Source organism: Microtus ochrogaster, chromosome 2 (genome assembly GCF_000317375.1).
Source record: "Microtus ochrogaster isolate Prairie Vole_2 chromosome 2, MicOch1.0, whole genome shotgun sequence".
NCBI classification, from domain to species: domain Eukaryota; kingdom Metazoa; phylum Chordata; class Mammalia; order Rodentia; family Cricetidae; genus Microtus; species Microtus ochrogaster.
This window is the reverse complement of record NC_022010.1, coordinates 17,734,177-17,747,914: the sequence shown is the minus strand read 5'-3', so window position 1 is coordinate 17,747,914 and position 13,738 is coordinate 17,734,177. Positions and strand designations below refer to the sequence as shown.

Genomic DNA, 13,738 nt, shown 5'->3' with positions numbered 1-13,738 from the left:
CTCTGTAGACCAGGCTGGTCTGGAACTCACAGAGATCCGCCTGCCTCTGCCTCCCGAGTGCTGGGATTAAAGGCGTGCGCCACCATCGCCCGGCTTTGAGCACTTCTTGAGTGTGTTGATGAGATCTTTTGTGTAGCTCAGGCCAGCCTCTGGCTCATGATTTCCCTGCTTTCTGTCTCTCAAATGCTGGGATTACAGGTGTGTATCACTGGCACTGAATAACCTTTCTAATCTAAAACTACTTTGTGATTGTAACTGTTTACTTTGCCTACAGCTTAGTTTTAGGCTTATCAAGACTCTGATGTTTGGGCTCCATGCCTTGCCTCTGAGTAATCCTTACTTAAGTGCATGGAATCACAGCCTACTTGGCAATGTCCTAGTACTTGTGCTAAGTTCAGCAAGGCCCTGAGCTCCATATGACAGCGCTGAGCAGTTACATGCAGGCTCCTGATAATCCAAGATGATGATTTTGCTGTAGGTTCTGGAACCTGTTTTAAGGATTATTCCTGCTGGTTTCAAGGTCAGCTTACTTGCATTTGGAGTGGGCTTCAGCTCCTGGAATGATTGAGTACAAGATGTCTTTTGTTGAGAGACTGGCTGGATCTGTAAATAGCATTTTGATTGTGTCCTATTGTTTTCTGAGAGCAGAGACTTGAGACACCTTGCATCTGCTCTCGTAATGGAGATGATTAGGTACTTGGTGTGGTGGCATTGCTTGTAGCTGCTGTGGGTGGCTGGGTGGTCATTTAAGTATTAAAAACACTAAAGCTTGTCGTGTTAACAGAACAGATGAAAAATGTAGAGGATCACATGTTCTTATACGTTTCTTTTCCCTGTTACTTTAGGTCAAAGATCGTGGTCCAGAAGCCACTCGGAGATTTTTCAATTGGTTTTACTGGAGCATTAATTTGGGAGCGATCCTGTCATTAGGAGGCATTGCCTATATTCAGCAGAATGTAAGCTTTCTCATAGGCTACCTGATTCCCACTGTCTGCGTGGCTATCGCTTTCCTGGTCTTCCTCTGTGGCCAGAGTGTCTTCATCACCAAGCCTCCTGATGGCAGCGCCTTTACTGACATGTTCAGGATTCTCACCTATAGCTGCTGCTCCCAGAGAGGTGGGCAGCGGAGAAGTGGGTGAGTTGCACAACTTTTCGCTCCCTGCAGATAAAATACCAGCTGAAGTCTGGGATGTACGGCTCATGTATCTGATCCCCAAGCCGGCTTTCATTCAGAAAGTGTGTGGTGTAAACCTTGTCATTCAGCTAGCAGAACCCTGAGTTCAGTACTCTATGCCCAACTTCCTCATTGCCAGCATGGGTAAGGATGCCTTGATGCAGTTGGGTTGCAGATTTTGAAGGAAGGTATCTGCAGAGAGTACCATGGAGACACATCACGTGCTTTAGACACAGAAGTGTGTTAATGAGAACTTAGGCTGTGTGTGTTGTCAGTACTTATCTCTTAAGGGAAGCTGCTGTCTCTCTCTTGGTCAGCATAGCATCCCTCATCCAGGGCTATGGCAGCTACTCTCTGATGGAGGGGAACACAAACATGCTTGAGATGCATTAGGGGAACCATTTACCCTTACTTGAATGGGACTTGCACAGCCTCAGTGCTGATTGTCCCAAGCCTGGGACTTTTAGAAACGGCCATATTCTGAGGTCTACCCACTTCTGCTGCTGATGGTGATCCGTGGTCCTGCTCTGTGCAGATTAATGAAGTTGAGAAATTGGCCTAAGGAGGACTTAGATGTTTCTGTGTTTTCTGCAGATTGCTGTGAAGAGTAAACTGGTCCCTTGACGGTTTTTGTGACATTAGACAGCCTGCAATACTGGAGTCACCAGAGCATTCAAGGCAGAGAGAGAAACAAGGTTCAGAGAAGCTCCTGGACCTTGGTGGTCAGCTCCCTCCCAGTGATTTACTGAGCCTAAGGCTTTCCAGGAGTTACTGAGCAGAGATGGATTCCTTGTCCTTAGGCCACCTGTGGGGTGGCCCTGGTTGTGAAAATGTTCTACAGGCTAAGGTGCATAGTCTCGCCCATGCTTGTCTGTGTCTGTTATTGGTGTACTGGAAGCCTCTATGTGGCAGAACTGAAGCTACACAGTGACTACTGTGGTTGTGCTGATGGCGCATGAGTTCCCTGTGTGAAATCTGACTGTCCAACCTCCTTTGTGAATCTGCTAGAAAACTGTTTACTCTGTTGTCTTTCAGACCCTGCCCAGAAGGGGACTAGCACTGAGGAGCTTGCAAAGCTGGATGTTACCCAGCTCCAGCTGATCCTGGTGTTTGCTAGGACCTGACTTTAGCCAGACAGAAGCAGTGTTGCAGACTTTAGCTGTTTCTAATCTAGACTGCTAGCCATGGGCAGGACAGCACTGTGCAAATAGCCCTGATGAGAACCTTTGAGCCAGTGTGGGATATCTCAGTACACACATGACAAAGGAAAGGGGAGACTGAGCAGTCTGCCTTTTTCTCATCTTCAACTTTGGAAATCTTTGGGACAAAACTAAACAGACAGGTTTGGAAAGTCAATAAATTGTATGAGCTTGCTGTGGAACCTGGTAGTTCAGAGACATTACAGTGCCTGGCTTTGTTTGCCCAGGGGATTGGACAACTCTTAGGATTGTTGTAAGGCTCTTAGCAGCCTAGTACCTGATGGAATCTTTCACTATGCTACTGGGAGTTTCTGGAGTGGGATTTAAGAGCTCCAGAAGTGCCACACACCTGTTCTCCATGGGTCTGACTCTTGGCCCTGTCCCTATGTGTGGTCTAGGTGATGTTTGGAGGGCAGTGGTGCTGATTTTAGATGAGACCTGACAGTCTGGGTTCACATCATCATCACCGTACTATAGTAGATCTGGCGCGAGCGCTTGTTTGGAGTGCCTTTGTGTGGAGTTTTTGACAGGTGCAAGGGGGTGCACTGTGCACCTAGCCTTTCAGAACCTGGACACAGGCTACACAGGTACAGGGAAACTGAATCACAGTCTCTGTGGGAGGAGTGGGCTCTTGTCTGTGACTGTGGGGGCTTCTATGTCACAGATTAGAACACTAACCATGCAAGTGGATTAGGAGCTTTTTTTCTGAGACAGGGTCTCATGTAGCCCAGGCTGGCTCTGTACTTGGTTCATATCTAAAGAAGTGATTATTCTGCCTCAGCCTCCCTAGTGTTGGGGTTACATGTGTGCCACTTCACTTGGTGATTGGGAGGCTTTAGACCATAGGTTCTCAACTTTCTTAACAGTGCGACCCTTTAATACAGTTCCTCATGTTGTAGTGACCCCCAGTCATAAAATTATTTTTGTTGCTATTTCATTCAAAAACTAATTTTGCATAAATTATTTTTACATAAATCATAATGTAAATATCTGTTATGTAGGATATCTGTGAAAAGATCTTTCAGCGCCCAAGGGTGTTGTGACCCACAGGTTGAGAACCACTGCTTTAGCCACACCCTGGTTCATCAACTTTAAAGTATTGTAATGATACACAACAGTGAAAGGCTCTGAGTGACCTGTGAGAGCCCTGGTGCCAAGGGGATTTGGTTCTTGGCATCGATGTGTTTCAGAGATACATCATTAGTGTGTGTGCTCATCACTAATAGAGGTATTGCCTGCTTCAGGTATATGGGAACTAGAGATAAATAGGAATTTGAAGGAGTTAGGGATGTCATCAAATGAAGACAAAGAATAGGAACCTGTGACTCAGTGTCCCTCACACCTAGTCCATGTGGTACTGAGCAGGCAAGAGGTATTTACTTCATCAGAATTTGGCTAACATACTAAGATATGGACAGTCTTCCCCAGCTTGGAATTCACAGATTAAGTGCATAAGCTTTGTAGGATAAAAATGAGGGGCTGAAGAGACAGCTCAGCAGTTAAGAGTACTTGCTGATTTTGTCAAGGACCTGGGTTTGATTCCCACTACTCATAGTCTTCCACAACTCTGGTTCCTGAGGATCCATTGTTTCCTTCTGGACTCCAAGGGCAGCAAGCATTCATACAGTGCACATATATGAAGGCAAGCTGGGTGTGTTGGTACATGCTTTTAATGATAGCAGAGACTGGCAGATCTCTGAGCTAGGCCAGCTAGGTCTATGCAGCAAGTTCCAGGACAGCCAGGGCTCCATAGGGAGACAGACAAAACATACAGGCAAACCACACATATAAAATAAGAAAAAATATTTAAATGTGACCATTCAGTGAAATAGGGCATAGAATTATAAACTCCAGTGCAAAAAGGTGGAATTGGGAGGCTCTTGGTGGGGTTGAGAATCTCCTGTTGTTTTTGGTCAACAGTGCATAGTTCTGTACAGTCCATATTGGTATTGTGTAGCCGGGAAAGACCTTGTTGCTATCTTCAGGGCCCCATTTATTTTGTAAAAACTGCAGACAGGGAGATGGGCGTGACCCACAGCTGTTGGTGTCCAAGCATATCCCTGTAAGCCAGGAAGGTCTCACTCCTGTCCTGACCCTGACTCGGAGGCGTTAGAGTCTTGACGCAGCTCTTGTCTCATCTGTGGTCTCTGTCCTAACTTCCTCCTCGAAATGGGCCAGTAAGAGCCTTGGAGGACTTCCCAAGCCTGTGAAAAAGGAGAGTGAGCGAGTGCTCTGTTGGTTCCCCACAGGCATGCTACAGTATCTCTCATGGTTCTTCAGATTGTCCCTTTACCCTGAGAGAGATGTTGCTTTCTCTGCCATCAAGGCACCTTCTAGTCCCTCAGGTGTCTGCTTGTGTGATAATCCAGTGTAGTCACAGGAAACATGAGTTGCTGTCAGTTGGATAGAAGTCCAGGCCACATTGCTGCCCCGTGGAGCTGCATGAGTTGATACATCGTCCCTATGGGTTCATTAGACAGAGCTGCCCTGTCCAAAGTCCCTGTGGTCAGCCACAGGAGCTGTGTGGGCAGTCCACAGTTAGTCACAGAAGGCCTTAAAGCAGAGCAGTGCAGAGAGCCGCTTTTACACCCCAGAAGTGATTTGTTACCAGAGCGATGTCCCTGGGGGTGGAAGTAAACTAATTCCTTCATTTTGTCTCCCAAAGTGAAGGCCTTGGAGTCTTTCAGCAATCCTCTAAACACAGTCTGTTTGATTCATGTAAGATGTCGCGTGGAGGGCCGTTCACAGAGGACAAAGTGGAAGACGTGAAAGCCCTGGTCAAGATCGTGCCTGTGTTCTTGGCTCTGATTCCCTACTGGACTGTGTACTTTCAAGTGAGTGCTGCAGGTGTCTGGCCTCCCCAGCCGCATGGCAGGTGCTGCAGTGCAGGACTCAGGGCTAGCCACCAGTTGCCACAGTTTGCAGCCATGGACTCAGATTGGCTGCTTCGTATTGGAAAATCTTTCCTAAGTGGCAGCTGAGAGTGAGGTACATCTGGTTGTCTGGACCCTCTAGCTTCTCGTTTGGTTTCCTGGCAGCTCTTCTCAAAGAGACTCTAAGGTGACCCAGTAGTTGCCACGTCTGAGTTTGAGACGTGGGAGGAGTCATCTAGAAGAGGGAGGGCGTGTACACAGGCTTGGAGAGGCTCTGGCCGGCTTACTTGTACCATCTGCTTTCTTTATCCAGATGCAGACTACATATGTTTTACAGAGTCTTCATTTGAAGATTCCAGAAATCTCAAGTATCACCACTACCCATCACACGGTAAGAGATCTGGAGGTGACATGACTCCTTTCTGCAGCTGCCACAGGTAGCTGGGACACTGCCACTAGAACTAGTTCTTGGGTTACAGCCTGCTGAGATTGGGTTAACCAGTGCCATTAAACTTAGTACTGGCAGATTCCAGCCCTTCCCCCAGCTCAAGACACAGTCATTATCTCTAGTTGAAGCATCCTGGGTGGTTTTGGGAGCTTCTGTAATGCAGCTAATGCCTTACTCTGTGCAGCTGCCTGCAGCCTGGCTCACCATGTTCGATGCAGTGCTCATCCTCCTGCTCATCCCGCTGAAGGACAAGCTAGTGGACCCAGTGCTCAGAAGACATGGCCTGCTCCCATCCTCCTTGAAGAGGATTGCTGTGGGGATGTTCTTCGTCATGTGCTCTGCCTTTGCTGCGGGTGAGACCCCCCCCCCCCCCGCCTCTTTTCTTCTCTTTCCACTCCCAGCATGGCTTCTGCTAGTGTATTGTGCTGAAGACACTGAGCAGCCAGTGACTCTTCATCTTCAGGTGTTCATTTCACACGTGTCATTTGAGGACAAACCTTCATCTTGTGAGCTGAGTAGACTTGCCCTGTGCTGCTGCCCCAGGCTGCGGGCTGACAGTGGGAATGAGAGGACAGTCTGTGGAAGCTTCTGAATCTCACAGTTGTTGGAGCCTGCAGGTGTCCCAGCATTAAAAAAAACAAAACTTAAAAAAGGTTTGTGGGATTGTTAAGGCTCCTAGGAAACTCCCAACAAAAGTCTTAGCAGCTGAGGTCCCACACCACACTTCAAGGGACAGTGCCCTAAGACACTCCTGTTTCCATCATTGTTTCTGTTTGTGAATGAGACTGGGATAATCTCCTTTTCAATGTGAGTGTACTGCCTTCATTAATATTTGAAGATGATGCACCATAAAACAATATAATGGCAGGGAAAAAAAGCATTTTCCACACAGTTGTGGTCTGAGGAACGTGGTACTGAGCTCTACTGAAGGGAATTTAAGAAGATGCCTCTGGCCGGGCGGTGGTTTCGCACGCCTTTAATCCCAGCACTCAGGAGGCAGAGGCAGGTGGATCTCTGTGAGTTCAAGGCCAGCCTGGTCTACAGAGCTAGTTCCAGGACAGGCTCCAAAGCCACAGAGAAACCGTCTCGAAAAACAAAAAAACAAACAAAAAAAAAAGAAGATGCCTCTGCCGTCACAGCAGAACATGCTGCTGATATGGGGCTCACGGGCTTACAGAAATCAGTCCCACCAGCTGATGGTGGGGCACAATGAATCCCAGCACTCAGGAGGCAGAGGCAGGTGGATCTCTGTGAGTTTGAGGCCAGCCTGGTCTACAGAGGGAATTGTAGGACAGCCAGGGCAACACGAAGAAACCGCGTCTTGAAAAACCAAAAAAAAAAAAAAAAATCATCTTTCAGGTGCTGGGTTATTAAGAGAAGTAGTGCATTTTCTGTTGATCAAACACATAATTAAAGTGAGGTTTATCTGAGTGACACATTGCTTTATAAGTTAGCAAAGAAATAAGCAGAGCACATGAATTGGGGATGCAGGGTAGTCTTTGGGAATCCTGGGCTGGAAGGTTCTGTCTGTCTGCCTCTAGTGCCTATGGCTTGTCTTTGTTCTCAACTTCTCTTCGTGGGTGGGGGCCCTGCATCCTGCAGTTGTGCCAGCTGGGTGTCAGAAGGGCTTTTGTTTCCTTCCTTCTTTTCAGGGGCATTTTCTCATAGAGCTCTGTGATAGGCTTCTATACAGCCTCTTTTCTTTCAGTTTCATGCATGGCTGAGGCTCCTTAAATGGTTGTCCTTAGAGCCACGTGGGCTGTCCTCTGGTCTCTGGGTATATCAGTGCTGGAAACAGGTTTCTCTTTCAGACTCTGTCCTTTCTAAGGTCTTTTAAAAGTGCCAGGAAAGTACATGTTTCATAGGGTCCAGCATTAGCTGAATCTAGGCAGCTCCATCCTGCCCGTAGAGACCACGTAGTATGCAGCTGTCTTCGTAAGAAATTGCCCTTGCAAGACATAGGAAGGAGCTATCCTGTCAGGAATTGAGGGGTACAGACCAGCAAGCTCATTGGAGACAGCCATTACTGCTGCACACAGGCAGTTTTTGGGTGAAGGACCGAGGAGTGTCCACAAACTTTGAGTAGAAACCTAACACCTCACCTTGTACCTGCCGTACACAGGACTTAACTCCACTTAACCGTGCCTGTCAGTGGCAACTGGCTCCAAAGGCCCTCAGGTGCAAATTGGGTAGGTCATGGGCTTTCCAAGATGGCTTAAGGGAAAAGAAAGTTTTTTCCTGTATTAGGTTTTATTTTTCCCCTTAAAAAAATTTTGTGTTTTTTAAAGCTGGGCATTGGTGGCATACACCTTTAATTCCAGCATTCAGGAGTCAGAGGCAGGCGAATCTCTGTGAGTCCAAGGCCAGCCTGGTCTACAGAGTGAGTTCCAGGACTTCTAAGAAAGGAAAAAAAGAAAAGAGTTTGGTTATTAGCTGGGTGGTGGTGGCACATGCCTTTAATCTCAGCACTCAGGACTATACAGAGAAACCCTGTCTTAAAAAAAAAAAAAAAAAAAAAAAAAAAAAAAAAACCAAAACAGTTTGATTACTTTATGTATGTGGATGTGTTTGTCTGAATGTATGTCTGTGCACTGTGTGCATACTGTACCCATGAAGGTCAGCAAAGGGTATTGGGTCCCCTGGAACTGGAGTTACTTGTGGGTGCTGGGCATGGTATCCAGGTCCTGCAAGATCAACACCCGTGCTACCTCTTCAGCCCTATTATGTGTTTGAGACAGGTTGTTACGTAGTCCAGACTTGCCTGAGACTGATCATCCTCCTGCTTTATCCTCTGAATGCTGGCCTTCCAGGTATAGCTATCACACCCAGCTATAAGGGTTAAAATACAGTGTATCACTATTTTATATCTCCTTACTGATGCTTAAGTCCCCACTTCAGCTCCTTACTATCTCTGTTCCTGTGAGCACAGGTTTTCTAGTGTTTGGAACAGATCTAAATCATTTTTTTTTTATTTTATTTATAGTGTCTTGCATTTACTTGTATTTTCTTCATTTTATCCTGTATGTGTTTTGTTAAGTATATTCCTAACTATCTTGCATATTTTGGTGGCTTTTGTGACTTTTATGTGGGATTTTCTTAAAATTCTGTAGACTTTGGTGGATTGTTTTAAATACAATAGTTCCTCCTTGTCTTCTGATAAGTTCCCCTGCCTCCCCCCATGTCTATGCTGCTTTTGCTGAGCAGTTTGGGTGAAATTACTGGATATTTCTTCCGGGTTAGTATGTTCCTTGCTCTGGCCAGAGTGTCCCAAAGAATCACTGTCAGGTTAGCTGCTGTTGATGTACAGCTAGTGGCAGTGGTGATGTCACAAACTAAGCTTCATTGTACATGTGTTAGCAGCGGGTAATCGTACATGTTCATTGTACATGTGTTAGCAGCAAGTAATTTAGTGACCTCAGGTTTTCTTTCTTTGGTGGCCAAGAGAAATGCTTACACCCTACCCCCACTTTGGCATATTAACTTCTAGGTATTTCACAATTCTAGATGTTTACTAAAGTTTTTTGATCGTTTGGTTTTGGTTTCTGGTTCCTTGAGACAGGATTTCTCTGAGTAACCCTGACTATCCTGGAACTTGCTCTGTAGACCAGGTTGGCCTCAAACTCAAGGGATTTGCCTGCCTCCCAAGTGCTCAGATTAAAGGTGTATGCTCCACTGCTGGCCTTAAGATTTGTTTTGAAAGATTTCATTTACGTGTGTGTGTGTACATGAGTGCAGCTACCCATGGAAGCCAGAAATATTAGGTCCCTGGAGTTGGATTTGCAGAATTGTGAGCTGCCTGTTGTGGGTTCTGGTAACTGAAATTGGATTCTCTGCAGGTTAATAAATGATTTTAATCATTGAGCTACCTCTTCAGCCCCTTATTTTTAATTGTATATGTGTGTGCAGGTATGTGTGTGCAGTGCCTGCAGAGGCCAGAGGGGAGGGCATTGGATCCTCTGGAGCTATAGTAACCAGTGATTCTAAGCTATTGATCATGGGTCCTGGAGACAGAACTCTGGTCTCTGCAGGATCAGCAAGTGCTCTTAACTGCCAAGCCATCTTCCCAACCCCTCTTTCTTGTTTAGTGGTGAAAAAAAAAATAATGCAGAGAATTTTCCTATTACAGCTATCCTTTGTTAACTATGTTTACTGTAGTTTTGTTTTTATTACTTTAAAATTTTTATTTTGTGTTCCTATGGGGGTAGAGGTGTGCAGGCCATAGCACATGTATGGAGATCAAAGACCAACTTGCCTAAATGAGTTCTCCTCTTCCATCATGTAGGCTGTAGGGATCGAACTAAGGTCATCAGGCTTAGTGACCTCACCTTCACACACTGACATGTCTCACTGTCCCAGAACTTTGCTTTGATTTCCATTTGATCTGCAAGTCACTTGGGGCTTTTCACTTTGGTGCTAAGGTTTGTGTTTGTGCTTTTGGTAGTGATAGTTCATATTGTAGAGCTGAGGGAGATCATCAGTCCTCTGTTGGGGTTTTGAGGGGGTATTCCCATGGCACAGTCATGAAGTAGCACCAACTTGTTACTAAGGTTCCCAGTGATTGTTTCCGAGGTGTTCCCTTCGCTATTCCTGCTGTGTTGTTTCTCCTGGAACCTCAGGCCTTTAACGTGGGGTACTTCATTTTGGTTCTGCTCACAGTCTGTTTTATTTTCTTGAACCTAGGCAAGTTTTTGAGCTTCATCTAGACAATTAGGTGCATTTATTTGAAGAAATGCACATTGATTAATTCAGGATTTTCTTTTTGTTTCTGTGCCTGTGGTGTTGTCTTTGGAGACTTGGGTTGCTTACAGGAGCTATCTTCACAGTGGCTATGCCATGAATGAAATATATCTGCCTCCCCCAGTGACCATTAGCTGCATGCAGATCCTCATGCATCCTCCCAGTTTTAAAAAGATGACCAGAAAGAGGTTTAACTTGAGGGTTAAACTAAACATAGTGAACTTCCCTGTGAGGAAGAGATGGATAACAACTGAAATCTGCCTACAAAGCTGTCATGGTCACCTTCCTTTCTCACACCTCTCAGGCTTGTTGATAAATGCCTGTAATACACTGAAGACTTAGCTCAGTGACAACCTTAGTGCTCCACTAACCTGCTTCTCAATTCCAGGAATCCTGGAGAGTAAAAGGCTGGACCTGGTGAAGGAGAAGACCATCAACCAGACCATTGGTGGTGTGGTATACCATGCTGCTGACCTGCCTATTTGGTGGCAGATCCCACAGTATGTGCTCATTGGCATCAGTGAGATATTTGCAAGTATAGCAGGTGAGACTGAATGCTGGTAACATTTGGGACTGTCTGTATTATATCCTGCAGTTTCCTGAGCAGGGCCATGGTGCTTGGAGGGGGTGGGGTGGGATTATGGCTTACAGCATGAATTAGTAAATAATAATCCTCATGCTGAGGCTGCCCTTTCCTGTGTAAAACCAGTGTTCCCTACGATATTTTCATGAGTCCCATGACCTGCCCTGTATGTGCCTTAGAAAGGAAGGGGGAGTGGCTGTGGGAGGCTTCCTCTGGACCTCTGTGTCCCCAGTCTCTAGGCAGAACACAGCTGTGCTGGCACAGACTTACATGAAGGAGCAAACCTGACTTAGAGCTTGTCCTCGTCACTAGTCCTTTGTCACTAGTAAGACTCTGCAAGGACAAGGTGTTAGTGCAGATCAGCTACTAATGCAGTGTGAAGAGAGGAACTGGTGATGCTCGGTTTCCTTGAGGGAGGGAAAGAGGAGCATGCTGGTGCCTCACCTCTCAAACCCGGGCAGAATTCTAACTAGTGACAGTGGGCTTTGCTTTGTCTTTGCTCCACCCGGTCATTGGGAATCTCAGCCTATAGGTGCTGTATTATTTGTGAAGTAGGGTTCATATGGAGAGAGCTCCCCCCCCAGACATATTCAAGTCTTGACTTATAGCATGGTTAATAAAAACGCAGAGACAGGTATTGGTTCAACTTGAAGTTCAGAAAAGCAAAACATCCAGCCACTGGCTCTTATTCTACCTTAGTCCAAAATGTCAATTCTGCCTCCAGGAATCTCAGAATGAGACCGTGAGCTGTCTCCTCCTGCTTTATATTCTTCTCTAGGGCTGGAATTAAAGGCATACACCACTACTGCCTGGTTTCTGTGGCAAACTAGTGTGGCTACTGGGATTAAAGGTGTGTGCCACCACTGCCTGATCTGTAAGGCTGATCAGTGCGGCTGTTTTACTCTCTGAACTTCAGGCAAGCTTTATTTATTAAAATACAAATGAACATATCATTGACTTTTTATTCAAAGATTCATTTTATATGTATGGTGTGTTGCCTGCATGTATGTATGTATGTATACCACGTGCATATAGTTCCCATGGAGGACAGAAAAAGGCATCAGATCCCCTAGAATTGGAGTCACAGGTGGTTGTGAGCCTCCATGGGGGTACTGGAAATAGAACCCCTGTCTTTTGCATGAGCAGCCCGAGCTCTTAGCCACCGAGCCATCTCTCCATCCCCTGAACTCTTGACTCTTTAAGAAAGGCTCTAACACTGCAGTCCCACTGACTTGAAACTTGCAACAATCCTCCTGCTGTAGTCTGTTGAATACTAGGATTTCAGGTATGAGACAACATGTGTCTGTCTTTCAACAAAACTTTTTTTTTTTTTTTTTTTTCGAGACAGGGTTTCTCTGTGGCTTTGGAGCCTGTCCTGGAACTAGCTCTGTAGACCAGGCTGGTCTCGAACTCACAGAGATCCGCCTGCCTCTGCCTCCCGAGTGCTGGGATTAAAGGCGTGCACCACCATCGCCCGGCGTAACAAAACTTCTTATGTGAGAATGGTGTTCTTCCTTGATGTGTTTTAAGAATCGTTATGAGGATGAATGACCAGCACCTATTCCTGATTTCTCCAACTAGGAGACAGTCCTCCCGAGAGTGCTCAAACCTCAGTGGAGCCTGCGTGTGACCTCATGGTGACCAGGGTCATCTTCTCAGTGTAGCCTCCTTTTCCTTTTCTCTAGGTTTGGAGTTCGCCTACTCTGCTGCTCCCAAGTCCATGCAGAGCGCCATCATGGGACTCTTTTTCTTCTTTTCTGGCATTGGGTCATTTGTGGGCTCAGGACTGTTAGCCCTGGTGTCTCTCAAGGCCATTGGGTGGATGAGCAGCCACACAGACTTTGGTAAGATTCTAATGTCTGGGATGGAAAGCAGGGTGCTTGCTGCTGCTGCAGGATGTGTGAAGTATCCAGTCTGTCCCAAGAGGCCATTGGCCCAAACCCTCTGTTCTTGAAGTTTGCAGTGAGTAGCACTGCCTTGTCAGCTGTTGGGTCCAGCTCAGCACTGTCTGCAGTGTCAGGTGAGGAAGACCTGCATGGCAGCTCCTGTGTCAACCTGATCTGAAGTTTTGGATTCTGGATGTTAGGACAGACAGTGGCTTTGTCAGTGAATACTGTTCTCAGTCTGCTGGATGTTTCTCTGGGCAGCTCTGCAGTGCTGTGGGTGAACAGGAGCTGCAGCATTGTTTGCCTTTTAAACAAGTACATGTTCCCAGAGGGCCATAATGTCAGCATTTCCCTGCTTGATATTACTTACCCGCTTTTATTGCATTCCTGGGAAAGTCAGGAATTTGTTTTTTAGAAGTTGTGTGATTTCCAGAGCCTTGGATTGGATTCCTTGGAAGGCCCTGGGGTAATGTTCAGAAGGCTGAAACCCCCTCCCTTAGATGCCTGTAACTGACTCTAGCCATGTGAGGTCAGTTGTAAAATCCGTCAGCTGGTCTGAGACTTGCCCTTGCTCTCATCCCCCTGGGAGGGTGGCAGCCCTGGAATGCCTCATTGGTTCTGGGTGCCATGGAGTCAGCCTGCATGGTGTAGACTTTCCCAAATGTTCATCAAAGAGCCCAGGATTCTAGTTACTATTTGGTTTAAAAACATTTACTAAGCCGGGCGATGGTGGCGCACGCCTTTAATCCCAGCACTCGGGAGACAGAGGCAGGCGGATCTCTGTGAGTTCGAGACCAGCCTGGTCTACAGAGCTAGTTCCAGGACAGGCTCCAAAGCC

General features: G+C 46.4%; 1 protein-coding gene across 1 annotated transcript in view; it reads left to right on the top strand.

Moving 5' to 3' along the window:
* Positions 1-13,738, top strand: part of Slc15a4 (solute carrier family 15 member 4) — a 27,371-nt gene that overhangs the window by 8,302 nt on the left and 5,331 nt on the right. The window contains exons 2-7 of the mRNA XM_005344521.2: positions 846-1,135; positions 5,039-5,207; positions 5,560-5,637; positions 5,879-6,047; positions 10,820-10,975; positions 12,700-12,858. Coding sequence (XP_005344578.1) covers positions 846-1,135; positions 5,039-5,207; positions 5,560-5,637; positions 5,879-6,047; positions 10,820-10,975; positions 12,700-12,858 — 1,021 coding nt within the window. The remainder of the gene's footprint in view (positions 1-845; positions 1,136-5,038; positions 5,208-5,559; positions 5,638-5,878; positions 6,048-10,819; positions 10,976-12,699; positions 12,859-13,738) is intronic.